General features: G+C 38.5%; 1 protein-coding gene across 1 annotated transcript in view; it reads left to right on the top strand.

The window, feature by feature from the left end:
• STT3B (STT3 oligosaccharyltransferase complex catalytic subunit B) overlaps positions 1 to 24,918 on the top strand; it is a 78,013-nt gene that overhangs the window by 6,085 nt on the left and 47,010 nt on the right. The window contains exons 2-4 of the mRNA XM_074945620.1: positions 20,019 to 20,127; positions 22,043 to 22,330; positions 24,742 to 24,807. Of these exons, the coding sequence (XP_074801721.1) occupies positions 20,019 to 20,127; positions 22,043 to 22,330; positions 24,742 to 24,807 (463 nt within the window). The remainder of the gene's footprint in view (positions 1 to 20,018; positions 20,128 to 22,042; positions 22,331 to 24,741; positions 24,808 to 24,918) is intronic.

Genomic DNA, 24,918 nt, shown 5'->3' with positions numbered 1-24,918 from the left:
TAGGTGTTGTGCAGCTCCTTCACTTTGACCCTGCACTGCAGTGTGTCCCAGTCATGGCCCCTTTCTGTCATGCATCGTGCAATCAGTCCGTAGATATCATAATTCCTATGGCTGGAGCTCAGCTGGGACTGGACAGCGTCCTCTCTCCAAATGCTGATGAGGTCTAGCAGCTCGGCATTGCTCCAAGTGAGGGATCGCCCGGTGCATGCAGCAGGCATGGTGAGCTGGAAGGATGCACTGAGACCACTGCACATATCACCAAGCAAACAGGAAGGGGACTTTCAAAATTCCCAAGGAATGTAAGGAGTGGTATCAAGCTTGGTTACAATAGGGCTGTCAAGCAATTAAAAAAATTAATCACAATTAATTGTGCTGTTAAACAATAATGGAATACCATTACTGGATATTTTCTACATTTTCAAATATATTGATTTCAACTACAACACAGAATACAAAGTATACAGTGCTCATTTTATATTTATTTTTCATTACAAATATTTGCACTGTAAAAAACAAAAGAAATCATATTTTTCAGTTCACCTAATACAAGTAGTGTAGTGCAATCTCTTTATCATGAAAGTTGAACTTAAAAATGTAGAATAGCTTTGTACTTTTGTTAAAAAAATTTTCCAGCAAGAAATATTTTAAAACTAATGCTATTTTATAGCGAATGGCTTTATGATCCTCTATACATGTGTGGTTTTCTTTTAATAATTCAGTATTTTATTTATTTCGATTTAAAATAAGACACCTATCCAAATCTCCAGGTGCCCTAACAAATTATTAGCAATACCACAAATACATTGAGACCCTACCAGTATTAAAGTAATCATTTCAGCAGGAACTCAGCCAGTCACACACCCACTTCTTTTTTTTTGTGGGAAGCATACACTCAGCCCTCTTGAAAAAAACTGTCAAACAGACACTTTTGGAGTATGCCAGGATGGTCACCAAAGCTGAACTATTTCAGACCAAGGGGAGTAAATCCCATAGTCTTGGAGCCCTCACAGAAAATGCCCTGCCAGCTGCCTCCTCTTTTTTAAAATGAAGGAGGTTAAGCTTAGGCGCCCCTGTTGACTTGAGCTGTCTCAGTAAGGCACAGAGTAAGAGGCGATCTTTCAGGTAGCTAGTCCCAAGCTATTTCTTGCTTTATGGTAATAACCAACACCTTAAACTCCATCCAGAGACCAATAAGTAAGTAGTGCAGATTCTGGCGCACTGGTGTTATGCTCCCTGTGAGATGCCTTGCTCAGTTTTGCTACATTTACTTAATCTTTTACTATGGATTTTACTTTCTGGATTGTTGCTTGCAGGGCTACACATCTTTTCTTTTTAAAAGATTGTTATCTTCAATACTGAACCTATCAAGCAGATGTGAAACAGATTAAGGCCTGGTCTACACCTAAAACTTAGATTGACCTAGCTATGTCACTCAGGTGTGAAAAATGCACACCCCATGAGAGATGTAGTTAAGCAGACCCAGGCACCAGTGTAGACAGCAGTGGGTTGAGAGAAGAATTTTACCATTGATATAGCTATCACCTCTTGAACAGTGGATTTATTACAGTGATGAAAAATACCCTTCTGTTGCTGTAGCAAGTATCTGCTTTACAGGGAGGTAGCTGTAGTGCTTGTAGTGTGGACATTCCCAAGGGTCAGTTTCTCTCTGCTACTGTTTGCAAAAACTCAGCAGTAGAAGTAAATGTGGGAACTCTTCATGGGAGGAGGACAATCCCAGAAAGAGTACTGGAGCCAACTGCCTTGCAAGAGCCAGGAGGTTGAGGGAGTAGTAGAGATCTTTTTCACCATTGAGTCCATGAGACACTGGTATAGGAAGGAGAAACACAAAGAATGTATGGGGGCTTCAGTTTGAGACATCTAATGGAACCCTTGAGCAGGGTTCAACGACACCATCCAAATAAGATTCCAAACACCCTCCCCATTCCCAGAGGTTGTGTTGGCTTTCACCTCTGCATTGTCTGTGGACAATGCCTCTTGGCTCCAAACTTTATCTGTTGGCAGCTGGTGGGTTTAGTGTGCTAGTTATTAGTGCTTGGAAACTTCACTAGACTCCTTTGTGGGGTCCCATGGATGTAGGTATTGGCATGGGGTGCAGGAAGAGATTGTTGGAGAAGTCAGAAAAAGAGAAATATGGTGGGTGTGCGCACGCTGTGGAGAAAGTGCATGGAATGAGAGTGGGAAGAAGTAAGGAGAGATAAAATACAGGGATGGAGGTAGAGAACACAATGTAGGGAAAAATTCTGCACACAACTTTTTAAAATTCTGCAAATTTTATTTGTCAAAATAACACTACATAATCACACCAATTTCAATTATTTTGGTAATTTATTTCAAAATACCTGTCAGCAAGTATGTCTGTAATAATACAGACACACACACAAATTCCCCCAGGAGCAGAGAGTTAAAGAAACCCCTGTGACAACCCAGTTCCTGTTTCTCTGTCCCCCCCCCCCCCCGGGCCGGCTGGGGGGGGGCAGACACCCCCCCACCCCCCCCTGAGCCCAGCCATGGGCACACCAGCCAATACACACAAACCCCTTCCCTCCCCGGATCCCAGCTGTGAACCCCCTTGTCCATATACCTGCACCCCTTCCTCCCTGGAGCCCAGCTATAGCCCCCCCACCCCAAGACCCGCTCCCCCCCACCACACCCCCCAGGATCCAGAGGGAGAAACAGTCTGATGCTCGGTACCAGGCTTGCATGGAGTTTCCTGTGCATAGCTCTCTCCTTCCTTCAGGGCACGCTGGGAGCTGTAGTTGCCAGGAACCCTCTAGCTCCCTCTCCCTCCCCCCAGCAGTGTCTTCTGTGTGCGAGCTGGACTCTGTTGGGTCTAGTGGCAGCTAGTAGCACTGCAGCCTGTTACTGTGGGGGAAGGAAATTCCACATGCACGTTAATTTCTGCAAAATTCTGCATTGCACAGTGGTGCAGAATTCCCCCAGGAGTATACATTCTGCTCTGTCTGAGGGAATAGAGCCTGCCCCACTCCTACCTCCTCAGAAACACCGCAAAGCGCTGCCCCTCCATGCTGAGTGTGCCACAGTAACGAGCAAGAGGGACGGTCTCTCTCTCTCTCTCTCTCTCTCTCTCTCACACGCATGTCTGAACAACTCGCCCCCTTCCCCTGCGGTCATTTACATTTCAACTGGGTGTTCCAGGCGCCTGAACCAACCTGGCTGCGCTGCCAGGTAGGGGCACATGACCGCTGTTATGGCTTCCCTTTGCTTCTCTATCAGAAGTCATTTTTCTGTGGGGGACATTAATTCTGTGCACGTGCAGTGATGCAGAATTCCCCCGGGAGTACTTTTATAGAGAACACCCCCACCCCAGGCAGACAGCTGAGAGAAAACACAGACTGGGAATACGGACTCAGCCTAGGGAGATCCAGTCTGTGAGAAGGACTTCAGGAAACATTAAATGTGTGCATAGAACACTCCTGAGGGAATTCTGCTCCACAGAAAATACATTCTGCGGAAGAAGTGCTGCAGTTCTGCCTTTCTCCCACCAGAGGCCACTGTGGCACCAGAACAGCTGGCTGACCAGCATTAAAAGCTAGCCGCCGGCTGCTTTCATCACAGCAGCCTCTTGTGGAGCCAGGTTAGGAGGCAGAGTGGGCCAAGTGGGGCTGCTGGGGGTATGTGTGTGTCACAGACTGAGGTTTAAAGGGCTAATGAGTGGGACAGACTGGAGTACAGGCTCAGAAGCTAGTGGGGTGACAGCATTGAGCCAAGCGCTGGGGGGGGGAGGGCCTTCAGGGCCACATGTGAATGAACGGTATGGGGGGGCTACAGGGACGGGGCATATGTGCCTGACTGAATGGAAGAGGTTCAGGGTCTGTGTGCGGGAGGCTTCCCAACTCCCTAACCATTTCTCCCCCACCCCCCCAAGAAACCGTTCCATACTTTTCACCCACAGCCAACAACCCTTCAGGTTCACTCTCGGGGTCCTTCCCTCTCCCTCAACTCCTCCATTACCTCTGACTCCTCCAAGCCTTTCCCCAGCTTCTGAGGGATGCAGGAAATACATTTCTGTATTGTAGTTTAATGAATTATTACTCACAGTTCTGTATTAATATGCCTAGTAAGGAATCTATTTGTTAAAAAAAAATTTCCTGAATCTTTCTATTTGTCTATATTTTTACAGACATACTTGCTGACAGGTATTTTGAAATAAATTACCAAAATAATTGAAATCAGTGTGATTATATTGTGTTCCTTTTGACAAATAAAATATACAGAATTTTAAAATATTGTATGCAGAATTTTTAGTCTTTTGGCACAGAATTCCCCCAGGAGTAAGAGACAGAGAGCCTCTTTTTTCAGCCTGTGGCCTCACTCCCATTGAGAATAATAGAAAATGTTAGTTATTTTGAAAGAGGGATTATTTTTATCAAATCTCTGCATTTCCCTTACTCGTGCTCGTCCTGCAAATTTAAATATTGGCCTCCTTCATTGCAGGGAAGCTAACATGACTTAGTACCAGGTAAACAAGGTTACCATCTCTGCTAGCTATGCTGATACGTCTTTCAGGATGGAAGAAGAGGGAGGATGATTAACAAGGTAAATTTACTAACTGGTGAAGAGCTGGTCCGAGTTCCTTCTTCCATTCCACAGCTCTCCCTTTCTACCCTCTTTCTTCTTAAAGGTAACTCAAAAGCAGAAACCCTATGGGAAGTGGAGTCAGGTTTTATATGTTCTGTTCTTTGCCTTCTTACTTCCTGGTCACTGGTGGCATAATGTTAGTGTGCTGATTATTCCAGCAGTGTTGGAGTTGAGGAGGGAATTCAACAAACTTTTTTACAAGTGAAAAAATTTCCCATGTCAAATGTTACTATCACTTTGACTATGCCTTCCATCCTTTTCTACAACTGCAACATTTATTTTAGTTGAAAGTGGTGCACTTAGTCATTTTGGTAGTGGTACTTAAGTATTCCTAGTGTGTTTATTAACCAGGTTATATTAAAAAATATTTTAAATATGTGTCACCATCTTTAAAAAAAATTGTAGGTCTGTGAGGACTCTTCTGAATAACAGCTGGCAATAAGAAATTTCTAGCAGATTGGTGGCCTTCAGGCCTGGAATCAGAATGACTTTATATGTTAGAGGCAAAACTAATCTTTGAATCTGTGACTAATAACTGTCAGAACTCCTCTCTTGGAGAGACTGCAGTGACATATTTATAGCTCAAGAAAGACCTTTCCTTAAAGTAATAATTTTTTAGATGAAAATCCAAAGGCTTACAAAAAAAAATCTTTTATCAGATTTCCAATAGCATTACTAATTAAAAATAAAATCAGAATCAAGATAGGAAATATTTAGAAATGTGGCAGAAGCTTTCCCTTTAATCTTTTATTCTTTGCATCTCTTCTCCTTACACTTGAGAAAAAAAAAAAAAAAGGCAAAAATGCATTGATTTCAGAGGTTTATTTTTATTAGGTTTCAGTTTTTGTAAGTTATAGTCCCATATGTAAAGAGTGAAGTTATAGGTTACATGTCCTCTCATTTGTGCTTTGCTGTTCATTTTTTAAATTCATAATGTAAAGTCAGGTTTTCAGTGGATTGAATGGTAAAAGTTAGTTTGAATTTTAATGGTTTATAAAGACATAAATATATTTTGAAATTTGTAAAAATGTAGATATATATGTATATCCTCTTCTTATGACCAGAAATTGTACAGAAATTAGTTCTGAAAGTGGTTTGTATGCATGTTGGAAGATGTTTGTATGATTGTAATTGGATAATCCTATCCATTTTGTGCTTTTTGTTTTTAGGAAATTTAGGGTAAGCTGTCTTGACGCTCAACAGGCAGATATGTAGTGATCTTTATTTTTTTTAAATGTTCCTATCTAATGATCAGGCACATGTACAATACAAAGTACAAGTTGACTCAGTGGTAACACGAGACTTAGTCCCCAGTGCAAGACCATCTCACCCACCCTCTAATCAATTTCAAATCAGATCACTCAACCCAGTAAAGAAAAAAATGCCTTGCAATATGGATCATTCCAGAGTTAAGGACTTCTGAGAATGTGCTGCCCTCTTATACCAACCATTCACATCTAGAGAATTTAAGATTGTTTCCCAGGTGATCTCAGCTGCAGAAGTAAAACATGAGAGAGAGAGTGTAAAGTATGCAAGACCTAAATCATAAGCTTTATAGATAAATAATAATAATATTTGTGAACTTTATCTAGGAAAAAGTTGAAAGCCTGGACTGCATACTCTGGAGAACAAGATTCCAACAAAAAGTGTGGCTAAGTAATTGGGTAATCACATTCTTAAACCTGTTAAGGCTGAAGATCCAGATAGCTGGAGATTGTATGGGAAATGTGATGCCTAGCTGAATATGAATTACCTTCTTTTTCTCTTTACTTTTGATCAAATATTTTCTATTTTCTACTCCTTCAATCTCAGTTGCTCTGCTGCACTTCTGAGCATGCTATAAAAGTCAGTAAAATGAACTTTAATAGACATTTAGGTGTCTCAAGTTCTCATGAAAATGAAGCATAAATAGAAATAAAAGTTAGTCACTGATAGTCATATGAAATCTTTTGTATCATAAACTTCAGCAAACATTAACAGAGTTGGGGGAGAGCAAGGTGCCCAGATGTAATATGGGGCAGGGAGGAAAGGAATCTGAACAGGGCTCAGCTAAACCAAGGAAAATAGAATGTTAACTTCATTAATAATGTTACAGAACCCACTGGTGTTTCTGGCAGGAGGAGATCTGAGCCTCTTGGTTGTTTTGGAATGAGACGCTGTCTGGGTGGCAGTTTCATACCCACCAGCCTAGTTGCCTGAAAACTGGGTATATACAGAGGCCATCTCCTGGCTTTACTCTGCCATTGCTTCTTGGCCCTAGTTGTACTGCTGCTGTCACCACAGCTGCAGCTCCCATTGTGAAAGCTGCTCTTGGATGAACTGAGGAAAAGTAAAACACTCTATTCTCGGTGTGCTTCCGTAGTTCAAGTGATTGCAGATGTCCATTACACTACGGGTGTGTGCATCTTGAGCATTGGTCTCAGAAAGTTTCCCCTAGCAGGATCCGGGGGTAACCACACCTGCTCCCTGTTACTCCAAATCAAGGGTATAAAGGGTGGAGATGTTCCCTCCCCTTCAGTTCCATCTTACCATTGGTGGTCACAGTGTGCTGTCATTTTTTCCTCTGTGAATGTGCAGTCAGTGTGTTTTTGTTAGTGGTACTTGGTGCACCTGGTGCTGGGGAAACCCACGTCTAGGTCCCTAGGCTTCAAACTTTACTTTGAGTGGTGTAAACTCTTGCCTGAAATGCTTGAGTGACAGGACAGGTATCTGTTTTTCCTAGACAGCTGGATCAATACCAGTGGAAGCACAAGCAGCGAAGGAGACGACCTCTGCTACCTCCTCATTCACACACCTTTAAACAGCCCATCTGATTCCTGTTGAGTATGGCATTTGGACTGTAGCAGATCTTAGACTTTCTATCTCTCTGCCCCTCCTTTGGTAGCAGGTTGTCGCATTTCCTAAGTATGTGGCAGTCTGTTACCTCCTGCAAGTGGGTGCTAAAGATGGTGGAATTGGGATATATCCTCCAATTCCTGTCTTCCCCCCTTACCCCCACTTCCCAGGGACCCATCTCACGAATCAGTTCTGAAATAAGTGCAGATTCTATATTCTTTGGGAGCCATAGAAGTGCCCTCTCAGTATTGGGGCAGCAGGTTTTACTCCCAATGCTTCCTAATATCCAAAACAATTCTGGACCTTCAAAACATCAAGAAGTTAGTTCTGAATGCCCTTGCAACTATTATCCCTTTGCTAGATCCAGGAGATTGGTATGCTGCCCTTTTCTTCCCCCTGTATTTTGTAGCTACTGTACGTCAATGTTATGTTTAGTGCCCTGGCTAGAAAATGTATTGTAAATTTTTCAAGCCATGTTCATAATCATTTGTAAAAAGGAAAGAATTCAGAATGGAAATTGCTGATGTAGTAATAGGGTTGCTATTTTAAATATACAAAATTCAAATCAGAGTGTAAGGTTTCAGCGGTAACACATCTGTACCACATTAAAGATTTGTATACAAGCACACATTTAACAGCTTTTAACTCAGATAGAATATTACATATGTACATTGTAGCCACATTTGCATTTAGTAGAATGTATAATGTCTGGATCGTCGTAATTAAATTTCATCATTAATGTTTCTTTCAACAATTTGTATATAAGTAGATACCAATCACATTTGTAGTAATTTGGAACTGAGCATTTTTATGACAAGGGCTTAATGTCATGCTTTCCCTGAAGAGACACCTTACGCAATCCATTCTGCAAAATCAAAATTTGCTTTTAAAAAAATCTAGCTCTTACACTTGCAAGGATTGTAATTATGGGCTGTGTAAACAATAGGTAATTTTCTTGAGTCTGCAGGCATAAAGCCCCAGTGCCCCTGCTGTGCTAAAGGTTTTAGGGGCAGAGTGGAAGTAACAAGGTTCTGATTGGTTTTACTGCTGCTATTCACATCTCTGAACGGTAATGGCATTGTCTGGAATCTTATCCATTTCATGCTATTAATGACGGGAACTAGACTTCTTATTTGGTTATTGCTAATATGCCTCCCTTTCCGTCACCCTCACCTCAACTCTAGTATTTAGTAACTTATATGTTTATGCTGTGTTTAGTTCCCTGGCTAGAAAAAGTATTGTAAATTTTTCAGTACTTGTATGTAATCAGATGCAATGGAAAGGTCAAATACGTTCTAGAACTATCAATTCTGTCTACCTCTAGTGTTGTTAATCTCTAAACAAAGTTGTTGCACTACTGTCCTGTTGTGTTTTTTATGTATGTTTTACTAAGAGAGTAAGCAAAATATCTTTTTAAGTATTCATTTTAAACAGTGCTTTTGTCAAGGAAGTACAAATCTTAGTACTTGTTCTCAAAGCCAAAGATGTCTGCTTATAAATACAGCAGTAATTAATTTGGTACAGAAATGCTGCAGAATTCTAGAGCGCCTTGGTATAACAGGTGATTACAGTGAGTGGTGTTAACCAGTCATCTTACAGTGTCACCCCATGTCATGTAAGAGCAGTTTCAGGGTTGAATAAAATCAAACCTAAAATTGGAAAGCTAGCCAGGAGAAAATGAGTATTGATATTTTCCAGCATATTAATGGAAATGTTAATCAGGTAGCTAAATTTATAAATTCTCATCTTATAAACCAATCAAAATTCATGTCACTACAAAAATCCAATTACTATGATTGCTTGTACAGCTGCTCTGCTTCTTCACTTTAATGTTTTGCTGCGCTTTTTGATATTTAAATTAAAATATGTTTAAAACTAGTAACCTTAAATTTATAGCCCATCTATATTACATCTAAAATTGTATCAGGGTACATAGTTACAACATAGTAGTCTCGTAGCCCTATTACAGTCTGGTTAAAAGTTGTGTAGATAGGACCTAACAACATCACTGTAAAATCCAGTTATGTGGTCATTGTTAGGTTCTATCTACACTATAGTTTTATTTATTTTTTTGTTTACTTTTATAGTGACCAAAGATGTGCTATGTACTTTACAATGCTAGTGGAAAGGCATGGTCCCTGCCTTGAAGAGCTTAAAATCAAATTTTAGATGTGATACTACAAATAAGAGAAACAAACATTAGGGCAGAGGGAGGGTTGAAAGTTACGACAGTTTCATTTAGTCATTCCGGCTTAAACATGTGTACATCTGCATGTTCACACAGAAGTTGGAGTTTGTATTTGGCTGGCCAAGGACAGCATTATGGAAGGGTTCCAACAAACCTGTCCAATTTACCACTTGTGGGAGCTAAAGTTATTAGGGTTAACCTTAAACTACTCAAGGGTACTAGTTTATTTCTGAGAGAAATACTGTAGTAAAATGGAATATACAGGAGACTTGCTAATCACGGTTCAGATTACCCTTCCAATCCCCCTCAAGAGTCTGAAATTGGAGACTGAATATGTCAAGAGCAAGGACTATGTGGCTATAAGTACCCCTAACACCTTTGCGTAGGCTTAAAAAGTTTACATGTTCACCCACAAATTGAAGCTTACTGGCAAGTGTAAAAAAAAAACTGTGTAGCTCCGCTTCCCCAAGGTCAGACCCCTCTGCAGTTTCAAGGAGAAAATCATAGAAATGTAGGACTAGAAGGGACCTTGGTATGTCATCTAGTCCAGTCCACTGCACTGAAATTGACTAAGTATCAAGACCATCCCTGACAGGTATTTGTCTAACCTGTTCTTAAAAAGCACCAATGATGGAGATTGCACAACCTCCCTACATAATTTGTTCCAGTGCTTAACTACCCTGACAGTCAGGACGTTTTTCCTAATGTCTAATCTAAGCCCATTACTTGTCCTGTCCTCATTGGTTAAGGAGAATAGTTTATCACTCTCCTCTTTATAACAACCTTTTACGTACTTGAAGACTGTTATCGTGTCCCCCCTCAGTCTTCTCCTCTCCAGACTACACAAACCCATTTTTTCCAAATCTTTCCTTATAGGTCATGTTTTCTAGGCCTTAAATCATTTTTGCTGCTCTGCCCTGGGCTTTCTCCAATTTGTCTACATGTTTCCTGAAGTGTGATGTCCAGACATAGTACTCTTGTTGAGGCCTTTATCAGTGCTGTGTAGAGTGGAAGAATTACTTCTCGTTTCTTCCTTACAGCATTCCTGCTAATACACCACCAAATGATGTTTACTTTTTTTTGCAACAGTATTCCACTGTTGACCCATATTTAGTTTGTGATCTGCTATAACCCCCAGATCCTTTTCGGCAGTACTCGTTGCGAAGCAGTCATTTCCCATTTTGTATTTGTGCAATTGATTATTCCTTCCTAAGTGTAGTACTTTGCATTTGCCCTTACTGAATTTCATCCTATTGATTTCAGACCATTTCTTGAGTTTGTCAAGATCATTTTAAATTTCTAATCCTGCAAAGCGCTTGCAACCCCTCCCAGTTTGGTATCATCGGCAAACTTTGTAAGAGAACCCTCTGTGCCATTATCCAAATCTTTTATGAAGAGATTGAATAGACCCAGACCCATCACAGGTCCCTGCATACCCTACTCAGTATACCCTTCCAGCTTGACTGAACCATTGATAACTACTCTTTGAGTATGCTTTTCCAATCAGTTGTGCGTCCACCTTATAGTAGGTTCATCTGGGTTATATTTACCTTGCTTGTTTATGGGAAGGTCTTGAGACAGTATCAAAAACCTTACTAAAGTCAAGATATATCACGTCTACTGCTTCCCCCTTATCCACAAGGCTTGTTATGCTGTCAAAGAAGGATATTAGATCGGTTTGACAGAATTTGTTCTTGGCAAATCCATGTTGACTGTTACTTATCACCTTATTTTCTTTTAGGTGCTTACAAATTGATTGGTTATTTGCTCCATTATGTCATGTACTGTTGAAGAATGTTTAGTTGTAAAATTGTACATTTAACTTGTATTTTTAATTCATTAAAAGAAACAAACACACTACTTATATTTCACTCTGCTTTTTCTTTTGTATAACTGAACATGGTATGTGTTTTCCTGTGGTGTGTCTTGTGTTTTTCTTCTCTTCTTCCTCCTCATCCTTCTGTCTCCTCACTTCTCCTTTCCTTGCATTGTGTTCTCTCTCTCTCCTATTTTTTTTCTTTTCCCCTTGTCTGTCTCTGTGTGTCTGTCTCTCTGAGAGAGTTTTTCCCTAATTTACCCACTCGCACATACAACCTATAGGAATTGTTAGGAATTTAACTCTAGTATTTAGTAACTTATACTAAAATGAGGCTGTCGCTGTTGGGATAATATGCAAATGTGAAGTTAACATTTCCATTGCTTTCAGCTATAGAGAGCGGGGAGGGGTGCTGTCCGCAGGCCCTTTTCAAAGACTTCATCTTTCATCCTGGGGTGGATTTGATTTAAATCACTAGTCAGGAAGACTTGATTTAATCATGGATTTCTACATAAAAGTGCATTTTTGTTGGTGGTTATAACCTTAATACATATTCTTCACAACTCAGAGATAGATGTACGTTTCATTTTTAGAAGGTACACACTATACGTTTTTAAAGTGAAAGCTTTTCAGATTAGTTTTACAGCTATATCAGAAAATTAATGATTGTGTGGTTATTTAATTTACCAAGGTAATGGAAGCAGATATTTATGAAGTCACTGGGAGGTGAACTATCTCCAAGTCAACAGGTTAATCATTAATATTTGGAGGATTTTATTGCCATGCTGTATTAGGAGGAGAACATCACCAGACAGACATTTTAATTGTTTTATTTAACTAAAACAATAACATTATATATTCTGGATATTTTCTTCAACAGCAAACATATAATATTTTAACAAAACAAGCATATAAATTTTTGAGTTTAGATAAACATTCAAGTTTTTAAAATCAGGTTTGTTTTTGTTAAATTTATTTTTAACTAAAATAGTTAAATGAAATATTTTTTAAAAAACCCCAAAATTAAATCGACTAACAGCCAGGTCAATGTGAGAAACTTAAAATATTGGCTTCTGCAGCTAACTCAGTCGTCTTCACCTTCTTTTTCCTGTTTGTTCATAATCTGGAAAAGAAAAACAAGCTTGCCTGGTTTTTCAGGTCCCAAACGATTTCTCAAATTGAAACAAATTAGGCCAAAGGAAAAAAATATTCTTTCTACACTGGCGGAAGAAGCTACTGCTGTTAAAAATGAGATTATCACTTCAACAGTCTCTGAATCCAAGTGCTTATGTGACTTCCTCCAGTTCACTGGTGTGACTTTCTTTAAAACATCATCAGCACACAGATTTCTTGAATGCTTCACCCTTAGCTCTGAAGTTTATTATAGTTGGCATTATGGAGGGATGATTGCTGGATGTCCATGTCCTAGCCAACTCCTCTTCTTCAGCAGTTACGGTTTGACCCTAGTACCGAGTATTTAGAATATTTACAAGAAAATGAGCTGGAGATAGTGCTTGTCCCATTTGTTTTTTTAATGCTTGTAATTTAACTCTGTCATTACATATTTCTTTTTAAGATCTCACTCAGTTCCTTCCAAATTTCAACAGCATCAGCAATAAAACAGCTATTTCCCTGCATTTTGTTCAAGGCTATAGAAATGGACTTCAGGATACTCAGCACGTGTTCAACATTTCTCTTAAGCCCAATGTTGAGAACTTTGGCTGTGACAGTGCCATCTATTTTTTCACGATTTTGTTCACAAACTGTCATCAGATTCGGCCAGTTCTTGTTATAATGCTCAAAACAGTCCACTTATGAGTTCCATCACACGTCTTGTGAGAGAGTTAGCTTGGTTCCTCCCACTTCTTTCAGAGCAGCTGCTGCAAAGTGGTTGTTATGGAAGTATTTTGCAATTGCAGCAACATTAGCCTTTATTTCTGGAACACTGAAGTCTTTGGCTAGGAGGTGCATCAAATGAGCACTGCAACCGTATGTTATTAGCTTGGGACTCTCTTCTCATCTTAAATACATTTTCAGCATTGTCTGTGACCAAGCTGCGTACTAGACATTTGAATTTTTTTCTACAGTTTGTTATAGTGTTTACCGCTACTTCTTGTAAGTATTCTGCTGTATGTGCATTTCCTGATGTATCAATTGTTTCTGTAAGGAAGACATTCCCTTCTTCTGTTGTCACACAAGCACATACAACAGGATAATGGTGGACACTGCTCCACCCATCAAGACTCGGGTTAACAATTTCACCCTCTAGACCTTTTGCACACTGCTCAATTTCTCTTTCATACACTTTATCCAGCAATTTGCCTGCGACATCTGCTCTGTTGGGTGGACTGTATCCTGGTCTTAATGACTGAACCATGTTAATGAAGTGTGGGTTCTCAATCATACGGAAAGGAGAGTTTGTTGCATAAACAAACAAGGCAATTTTTTTAATCAATCACCTCTTTTTTGTAATCTGCTGGTTCTTATCACAAACTTATCTATGGTTGTTTCTGGATGATGGAGGTTTTTTTTTTCTTTTTGCTACAGGTGATAGATATACTGTGGCTATGTGACATACGTGATGTGACTGAAACACTATCATTGGCAGATAACGCTGAAACTATAGAAAATGATGGTGATATTGAAGGTGGATAGTCTTCAGAATCCTGTATGTTGAGGATGGATTCTTCTAAACAAAATAAATCAATGAAGTTATTTAATTATTATTACTATAGTGCTCATTTAGTATTACTCATTGCATTCACTGACACTAAGTACTACTTTAGAGGTAAAATTGTAAAAGGAAGATCTGCCTATTTCAGCTATTTATTTTTTATCACAGCTGCATCTAAAATGATAGTACCATAGAGTAACAACTATATTTTTTGCTCAAACTTGAGAATTCAAGAATAGTCCAGAAGGAAGACAGGCAGTCCTTAAGAAAGAAGTATGAAATAAAAAAGTTTACCAACCTGAAGATTTTGCATGTTCAGACATGTTCCTTTCATCATCTTCAACGCAGCTTTCTCCTGAGAAGGAACGCTTCTCTTTATGTTGTTTCATTTGGGCAACCAGGCCTTGCATTTCTTTGTTGCACTGTTTGCATTTTGTGTGCATGCCTATCTTACCCACAGGTAGAGGAACTTCATTAAAATATTCCCAAACTGGATCTCTCTTGCGGCCTGGTCCCATTATAGGTTTTCCCTTCTAGTGAGAGAATGGTATGGTAGATCTCAAATCAATGAAGGCTACACTCAGAAAGACCTCAAGATTACTGGAATATGCTGCTCAAACAGTTTCACTTTTGTTTCTATTGCCTGTCCCTCCCTTCTCACATTTATCTCCAGACTACTTCTCCTTGTCCAGATCTATTCCGCCCCCAACAGTCTTCTATTCATTGAACTTTTTGAAACTTTGTACTTTTAGAGAGAGGTAAGGGATTGACTCTGTCTACACAAATTTGTGGAGGGACAGTAGGGTTGAGGTCTGTTATTTCTTATCTCTATATTTATTAAAAACATTTTTGCTGTTAACAAGCATGTTATCTCTGGAGACGCAAATCCACAGTTTGAGAACTGCAAAACTAAGCATCTCTGATGGTATGTGCTAGACTGAGCACTGAATCCCATTGGGTAGATAGAAAGATTAACCTAAATCTGTACAGAAGCCCCTGGAACTCCGTAAGATTGGGTCCCTAATCCATGAACTATTGGAACTCGTTTACAAAACTTTTCTTAAACATTACATGAACATATTGTCTCATACTATAGAATTAGAATTTATAATCCTTATTCCATGATGAGATGTCTTTGAGCTATAATATATCTTAATTAAAACTATCTTTAGATAGGTTTTTTCTTCCAAAAGCATTTTATCAGAACAATCTGATTTAAATTAAAAAAAAAAACCTGATTTTAAAAAAAATCTTTTTTTATCCACCCTGTTTCATCCTCTGTCTAGTAGCTATCTGGTTAAACTTGCAGCCCAATCCTATGCTCCCCTTGCTGCTGTAAGGGAAAAGGAGTATTCTTTTTCTGTTCACTACTCCTCCAAAGTTTGTAGCTGCCAATGTGATGATGGTCTCCGACCGGTTTACCACTTTCTTGGACTGGCTGTCTGGAAGGGTGGGTTGGTTGTGTGTGTTTCCACTGTTCTTCCAGATTTCATTTTGAGTCCTCTTCCCCCATGAATAGTATCAGTGCCTGTCTCTGCTGATGCTCATAGCTTTCTCGAGTGGCAGCAGAGTACTGACCTTACAGCCAATTTCTCTGCTGTCCACTAGATTCTGAATAGCAGCAGTTAAAATCAACAAGACTGGTATTTTTTTCTCTTCTTTTCTCTTTTGTCTTTGCTACAAAACTTGATTGTGTTAAAACATGACTGAAGAGCTCTGCACTTACATGAGGTCCAAAGCAGTTTAGCAGATCAGATCAACAGACAATGCTAATCTCTTCATGGATCATCCTCCACGGTTTTTGTCTTTCAGAGAATTTTTCAGAAGTGGGACTCTCCAACTATAGACATATTCATGACTGGTCTAAGCAACAAATCTCACGTTTTGCTGCACAGGATGAATGAATCCAGGCTCCATCTTGGATTCATTTCTGATTCAGTTGAACAAGAATCTGCTCTATGCATTTTCCCTCCAAGCCTTTTAATCCCCAGAGTCCTTAGGAACTTATGACATGACAGGGCTTCAAGTTATGTTAATAGCCCTAGTGTAGACACTGCAGTTTTGGTACTTAAAGATGATACCCCTATCTCTTTCAACCACAATTCAAGCTGCTTGTCATTCTGGACATAATGTCACAGGATAAAGGTCTGATTTGACACCTGGATCCAGTGTCTACATCTCACAGTTTGGATGTGCTTCTGTTCTGTGTACCATTTTCTATTAAGACTGCATCGCTGGTGGCTATTACTTCTGTTCAGAGTGAGTGAAAGTCAAGCATTCATGGTAGGACCACCTATACCAACTCCCAGAAGGATAGTGTTACTCTTCATTCCCCTCCTAAACTTCTGCCTAAAGTGGGCTTAAACTTCTATTTAAATCAACTGATTCATTTAGTTCTTTCCAAGACCTCACTAGTCCCCGGCAGAGACTAAACTCCACACTATGGACATGTTAAGAGCTATCTGTGTATTACCTCAGTAGGACAGAACTGTTCCACAGATCACAAAGACTGTATCTTTTGTAATAAATTCAGAGGATGGGTTTTTTCAACAGACTTTCAAAAGGGGTATCAGACTGCATTAGAATTTTGTTATGAACTGAATAAATTGACCCCACCATCTCATATCAAAGCACATGTTAGAATTCAGGCAGCCTTTTCAACCATTTTAAAAGTCATCTCTTCTACTTGAAATATGTAGGGCTGCTACTTGGAGCTGCATACATATTTTTTTCAGCTCATCATTCTCGGATATCAGCCTCTAGAACTGATTCACCATTTGCACCTTGCACTGATTCACCATTTTAACCATTCACCATTTCCTGGCACTCACCAGAGAGACAGCTTCTTGCCCATCTCCTAGAATGTGACCTATATAGACAAATACTTAAAGAAAAAAATCCTTACATGCAGCACCACTGCATGATGTACAGCACTACTGGCATGATAGCAACTAAATAGCTGTCTCAGTTCACTGAGAAGACATGATCCCATGATGACCACTGCCACACACACACTCTTGTATGGAGTCCTTTGGCCTAGGGCCAATCTGTTTACCATTCTGTTCTCAACTTGTTCACCATTGTGGGCTGTATATGCAGCTCTCTCTGTTGTGGGCTGTATTCACACAATGCCTATACTACCTGTATGTCCCTGAGGATGTCACATGGATCTCAACTGTGTGCTGACTGGGCTGCAAGCAGGCCACAGGTTCAGAACCACTGGCCTAGGTGTTTCTGTATTGGTGAAGAAACTGAGTGGCTTTTGTGGCCATTCTATGCTGTCATCAGAGGGGCTCCAGGACATGCAGAGCATGTGCTCGGCCTCAACAGTCATTACTGACCAAAAGAATCTGACCTCCTGTGCCTGGGGCCCATGGACACTCTGTGGGATCTGTGTGGGCAAAATATTTCAAAGAACCACAGTTACTGTAAGGTAACTAACCATTTTTTTTTAAAATAAAATTAGACTATTTGACAATGCCATCATTGGTTCATGATGTACAGTATGTATAGCGTAACTTAGCAACTTTAACCAGAAAGTTTTTGAATGCACAAACCTTGGATGGTTTTCATTTGTGAGGTTCTTGGAGAGAAGTAATGCCTTAGGTAAAAACATAAAGTGAGATGCCTGTAGTTAACCTATTAAATCCATGTGTAGCCTTTTAAGTGGCCTGATTTTCCCACAACTCCCATTAGTGTATGTATCTCCCCGAAGGTCTTAAATTCTGTGAATAGTCATTGTTACAGTATAGGAATACTAAATATTGCAGTTTAGAAGAACTGCGGTATTCATATTCTGGTTTTCTGATCTACTTACTGCATTTATAATGTCCCGCATCATTTTCTGGACGGCCACTCCCAACGCTTACTGTACATCTTGTCAAGGTACAAAATTAATGTAATATTATTGCTGTTCATTTCAACTATGAAATCTTGAAATGTGTGTTTTTGTAAGTTTTTATTTTATGGCAGGAATCACAGTCCATTTTGGAAAGCTGGAGTTAGTTTATTTTATCTGTCAAAAGTATACTAGGGAGAAGTGGAAAATTAAATTCTTCCATCCTAATGTTATAAATAAAAAGGAATTTCTTCGCTAGTTTTCATTGGCAGTTGACAGTGCTCATTAAAGATTTAAGATTATGCTACCAAAACAGATAGTAAAAGATGTTAAAGTTCACTTTCCACTGAAGACAGTTGTGCATATTTAACAGTAGTTTGCAGCACAAGGAGGTGGTTAATGGTTTTTTCCTATTTCATCCACTTAAGCAGTCTTGGAATTGTGGCACAATAAATATGAGCTGTCTTTTTTTAGCATCCAGTTAAGGCTTTGTTAAAGGATTTCTAAACTAAACTATGTCAGTAAATATGTTATCACCAACTCATTGGAAAAAACAGAACAAACAAGACATGCTCTAGGACACCACCAGCCACTGGGTTGTCCTGTGCTTTTTATGTCAGCTGTTTAGATTGTGAGCTTCTGGAGATTGGGACCATGTCTTCCCTTTCGTCTTGTGCAATGCTGGGCATACTATTTCCACTAATCAAATTAATGATAAACTTTGGTGTGCTTAGATAAGAGACTAATTTTACAGTTATGGTGTTTTACAGATCATATTAATGTTGACAATTCAGAACTGAAGAATTAATATTTTTAGCAATCTAGTCAAATGGGGGAATAGTTTCAGGGTTAATAGAAATTAATGGCACATTGTCGCTTGATATGATTGAATCTTTCTTGGTCAGAAAGATTGATGTTTATGAATTTTCTTATATAAACATAATTGGTTTCTTCTTACAGTACACAGTATCTTATCAGTGGGCTTACCCGGTAAAGTATCTTATTTGTCACATAGGAGTCTCTGGTGAAAATATTATATTAAAAAATCTGCTTACAACCTCACTTGACTGATGAGTTGGCTCAGTAAATGTGAACCTGCAATTTGCTGACCTCTGTAACTGAATTTCAGTTTCTTGTGCTCCTTTGTTGTGTTGATTAAAAAATCACTGATGACATGTTTAGATGTCTTTCAGCTGCTAAAATTGTTTTCAGGTATGCAGGAACTTGAGTGCTGTTGCACTGTGTGGGTAACATGCTAGTCTCATTCTATTTACTCTGGGGTATATGTGATGTGAAACTGAATAGGTAGACACTTGTATAAGGGAGGGCTCTTTTTTCTTATATTTTTAAGGTAATTGGGTCTTTGGTTACAGAAAATATATGCAAGAAACTTAGTTTTTTAATTTTCTTTTATATTAAAATGGGCAATAACTTTCAGGCCAATGCATACATTGCATACTGTTTATATGCAGAGTGCTGTTGGTACTAGTTTTGTCTATCTTGCCATATTACTTCATCTTGATCCTATGAGTTGAAAGTTGGCAGTAGAATAAGTGCTACCAATATACTTAATTTAAGAATGAAGAACTGACAAATTCTGCCATGATCTGAAGCCAATTTTTCCGGTATCCTAAATAGTCTGGCTATAATGGATAATCTGTTCTTTCATTACATTTAAAGATTTGATTACTTGCATGATGCAGAGATTAGAGGAAAGTTGAAAATGAGAGAATGTCTGACACATTTTAACATACGCTTTTAAAAGTGGGGGGAGGCACATTTTGCATGGTGTGTATAAACACCAGCTTTAAATCTGAAAGCAATGTTATAGTGGATAAATGGGAAAAATATAACTTGGGCAGCTTGATTGCAAACTTTATCTAGGTCCAGAATTGAATGCTGCATTTATTTCTTTTACCCATATGGGTCTTGATGCTTGACCCAGGTATTGATTTATAATTACTGTTTCCTATGGAAAGAGGAGAGATTAGCTGTTGCTATATTAACTTCAATTATTCTATTCTAAATTTCTCTTTTCTTTTTTTAGGTTTAACTACAGATCAACACATCACCTTGCATCCCATGGATTTTATGAATTTTTAAATTGGTTTGATGAAAGAGCATGGTATCCACTGGGAAGAATAGTAGGTGGGACTGTAAGTATGAGAGTGATCACTTCTTGGTGAATTTAAGAAATTCAGAAGGATAACTACAAGTGAAATTACTACATATGTTAAAGGAGAAACTAAATGTAATGTGCTTTTAATTGCTATAATAGCTACAATAAGAATTTCAGTTACCACTAATACAATGTCAGCTTTATACCTCAAGTTCATATAACTTACTGTCAAGCAGTAGCCAAACCTGAATAGTATGTGCTTATATGTCAACTTTCAGTAACAGTAATTGAGACTATTATGACTTGTTCACCATCCTGTTGTCTTGTTGTAGCATGTATCATTACAGACCTACCTCTCTGATGGTCTGGATGACTATGCATTTTTCAATTGAAGCCAAGAGTAATGCTTGGCTTTTTCATGTTCATGGCCAAGGTTTGGATCTGTTATATTTTTTTAATGTGGATATTTCTGAGTCTGTAGAAAATGATGCCCCCATTATTTTTAAAGATTTTCTAAGGAATATAAAAAATAAATGAGATAAAATTAATTTGGATGTAAAGTGCTAAACAGCAATGATAGACAAAAAAAATTAAATGACATCAAATTGTGGTACAATGAAATGTCACTGATTTTAGGAAGACTGCAGTTAGAAAGGTGTAAAGAGTTCTAATGGTAAGCAAATGTGTTGAAAACCCATAGAAGCACCTTTTCTTCAGTAATGAGAGAATAAATACCATTTAAGTGGATTTACAGGGCATTTTGCAATAAATTAAATCAAATGGTGATTTTATTTTTAAACAAAACATTTTAATAAACCAGCTCTATATAACTTTTGAAATCCTTGTTAAAATGGATTAAAAATATAATTTCATCTTTAATTCCTGACACATTTCGGAAGGTCTCAACATATTTAGTGTTTTTTTTTTTGTTCAACTTCAGGCATTTAGGGGAATACCCATGTTAAAGTTTAATTCAGCAGAAATGTATTACTTATATTGTTTTTGCAGGGCAGTTAAGGCATTTGAAGTTTTTTAATGTTCTAGTCTAGTGTATAGGCACCATTGTTTCATTGAACTCCTAATATTGTAGAATAAAACTATTGCTTAGAATGTTTTAGCATTATTTGAAATCATGTAGTAGATATAGTTGATACGAGATTCAACAGACTCATGCAAATCTGTGCTACACTTCCATGGAGGTCATCTTAATTCTGTTCCAAATTTTTTAAAAATATTTTATAGTCAACGATTCCTACTGTTTAAAATACTTTGCACTTAAATATATAAAAAAGTATCCATCTGAGAGTGGGTGGATGGGTTGTTTGTTTACAGGCAGTGACTTTAATCATTGCAAAATTCTGAAATGTAGGCTAATATCTCCCACTTTACAGGTGTGGGGAATGGAGCACTACAAGATTAAACAATTTGGCAGAAGTCACATAGAAAGCCTATGATAGAACTAGGAATTTAGAACTGTTCGAAAAATGACAAAAAAATTAAAAAACTGTACATAAAGTTTTTGGAAAACGTTTCAATTTTGCATCACTTTCAGATGCCTTGAAATTTTTTGACTAGCTTTACGAGAAATAGAACGTACATCTACCTCTTGATCTTGTGCCTGACCTACAAAATCATCTTCCTTATAACAACTTCCAGGGTAGATAAAATTGGAATCTGTATGTGTTGCTTCATCATTTATTTGGAGAAAATGGTTTCTTGCACATGTTGTCAACAATCATTTGATATAATTTAAGGTGTGGCAAATTGCTTTAAGGTGTAGTATCAGATATGTTGAAAGCAGTGTTAGAGTAATTTCGTTTTGCTCTGCATGTGACTGACTTCAACCAAGAAATAAGTAACTTTTGTTATAAGTTGTATGTAAATAGATTTACAGTCAACATTTCTGCAATCCTGAAATACTATAATTTGATTTTCTTTCTCTTTTCTTCTAGGTCTACCCCGGGTTGATGGTGACAGCAGGGCTTATCCATTGGATTTTAAATATGCTAAACATCACAGTCCACATAAGAGATGTATGTGTATTCCTAGCACCAGTTTTTAGCGGCCTTACATCTATTTCTACTTTTCTGCTTACAAGAGAACTGTGGAACCAAGGAGCAGGGCTTTTAGCTGCCTGTTTTATTGCTATAGTTCCAGGTTACATATCTCGATCAGTAGCAGGATCCTTTGACAATGAAGGCATAGCCATTTTTGCACTGCAGTTCACATACTATTTGTGGGTAAGTAATTGCTCAGATTCACTCTGTGGCTGTGTGTGAAGTGATGAAAATAGAGTTAGGCTAGCATTTTTCAAACAGTCTGCTTGCTCACATGGCTTGAACACATTCCTGTATCATTACATGACAAAAAGAGGCATGGGCAGGATTAAGCCACCGGGTTTTTCTGGGCTATTGTAAGTAATCTGAGAAGTTCTGCATAGCAAATACAACTGAACACAAATTAGACAATGAGGGGCAGAGCCAGACAAACAGGGTCCACATTAATAGCCATGTGCTTTTGATACAGCACAAGTATTGTTCTTGTCTCACATGCAATTAAAGCAGAGCGAAACAGAATTGTTATATTTTATAAAGCATTGTACTGTATTGCAGGATGGTTCAGCAGATAACTTACTGAGTTAATTCAGCCACTCTGCTTTGGGGCATGAAAATAGAGCCAATGGTTACTGTGATTCACACCGAATAGAAATTGCTATTCTGTAAATGAAAGTACTACAGAATAAACACATTTATGTACTACAGAATAAACACAATAAAACACTGCTCTATTTTGTTCTATGTTGAAGGGACACTTTATGAGGGTTGTATATCCATCAACTAAACTACAACTCAGTATGCAGTTTAATTCAACAATATAGTGTACATTTTGTTATAGTATAGAAATGAGAACACACAATCTCAAGATACAGAATATCACAGAATCTATTGCCCTAGAACTGTTTCCTGTCAAATCACTTGTTCAGGCATCCCCCCTCATGAAAAATTGCTAAACAGTGCTGTACCACTCTCCGCCCCCCCCCCCCCCCAAAAAAAAAGAGAGGGCGCGCGAGAGAGAAATTTAAAGGAAACTTTCCCCTATTTTTTTGTTAATTTTGAAACATTTAATACTTTCTGATTGTCTGTTAGCAGTAGAGCAGTAGGCTTTATACCTGCATAACTGTAGTGTAGAATAATTATTCTGCGATAGCTATGTTGGGAAACTTCCCCATGTAGACAAGCCATAAATCATTGCTTATGATCTTAGTACAAACAGTAGACTGACTTCTTTTTGTTATTGTTGAAGTAGTAAATATTGTGGCAGGTTGCTGTGACGACCTGCTTGCTCCCAACATTTGCTGGGGTAAGGAACAAAACATTCACTCATCTCTCCCAGTAGTCAATCTCTACTCTTACACACAAGGGAGAAGGAAAGAGGAGGGGTAGTACCAAAACACAAAACCATCTTTCGCACCTTCATGAGCCAAAACCCCAGCTATTCCTTATCTGCTGTCAAAACTTCCAGCTTTACCCAACACCCAGCAGTGTAATAATTCATCAAAACGAAAATCTACACAATGCTGACAACCTTAAATTTGGAAGCACAGAAAAATGTGTAGTTATTTATCAAAGTAAATAATAAAGACTACTGAACTGGTAAAACTGTAGTAGTCCATAATGGAGGTTTAATGTACTATAAAGGATACAGAGGTTTCCCACCAACCCCTAAAAGAGAATCGACCAGTAGTTGCTACCATAGATTCAGAATATTATATTGTATTAAGAAATATTTTGTGTGATAGCCCAACAAATTGTCATGGGCTCTCTCAGTCAAAATGGGTTCTTTACATCTAGCACATCATCTGTACGTCAGATCATACTCTGAACACCTGTGGAACCCCATTGTCCTCAGCTTATACCTTCAGTGATACCTGCATGTTCCCACTAGCCTAAAGTGGGTTTTCAGTTATTTTTCAGAATAGAACAGCACTTACCCTCGTAATATGATACAAGGAGTGACAGAGCAGCTGTGGTGAGAGTTGTGATGGTCATCATCCAGAAGAGTGGCCATATGATCCATGTTTACACCAATCTTCAAGTAGCACAAAGATGCTGCAACTACTATTCTGCCTCAGAGGTTGAAGCATTTAGTGCAGTGGTTGTCAACCTGCAGCCTGTGGACCACTTGCAGCCCAATCAGCACACAGCTGAGGCCTATGTGATATCCTCAGGGCCATATAGGTAGTATATATATTGTGTGGATGCAGCCCGTATAACACATAGAGAACTGCATATGCAGGCCCACAATGGTAAATAAGATGAGAACCACTGAACTAGTGTGTCATGTCCTAGCACCAATTTGAGTGAAAAGTTGGATATAGGCTATTATAGTTGATTGATTATGCAGGTGAACCGAATTGCACTGTTTTATTTTATGGAAGATGTCTTTCCAAACTACATCCATGAATTTTGAAGGTGGGCATTTAAGTTCCTAAAACATAAACTGATCGTGGGAGTCTTTGCTTTAGCCCATACTTTTCATAAAAAGGTACATTTTTGGCTTGGGTGACAGAATTTTGTAATACTGTTTTTGATGACTTTGTCTAATATTGTAACTTGTAGTTCTTGAATACTTTGATTTTTTTTTTTTTAAGGTGAAGTCTGTGAAAACTGGATCAGTCTTTTGGACAATATGCTGCTGTCTGTCTTACTTTTATATGGTAAGCCTTTTATTTGTACATAAACAAAGCTGTTTCTGTTCAATACAGTTGAATGGAAACAAGTTTTGGTTTTGTATTTTTTAAACCAACTGACAGCTGTTTCTGCTGGCC

Source organism: Natator depressus, chromosome 2 (genome assembly GCF_965152275.1).
Source record: "Natator depressus isolate rNatDep1 chromosome 2, rNatDep2.hap1, whole genome shotgun sequence".
NCBI classification, from domain to species: domain Eukaryota; kingdom Metazoa; phylum Chordata; order Testudines; family Cheloniidae; genus Natator; species Natator depressus.
Note: the sequence above shows the minus strand (reverse complement) of the source record. Positions and strands in the feature narration are given on the sequence as shown.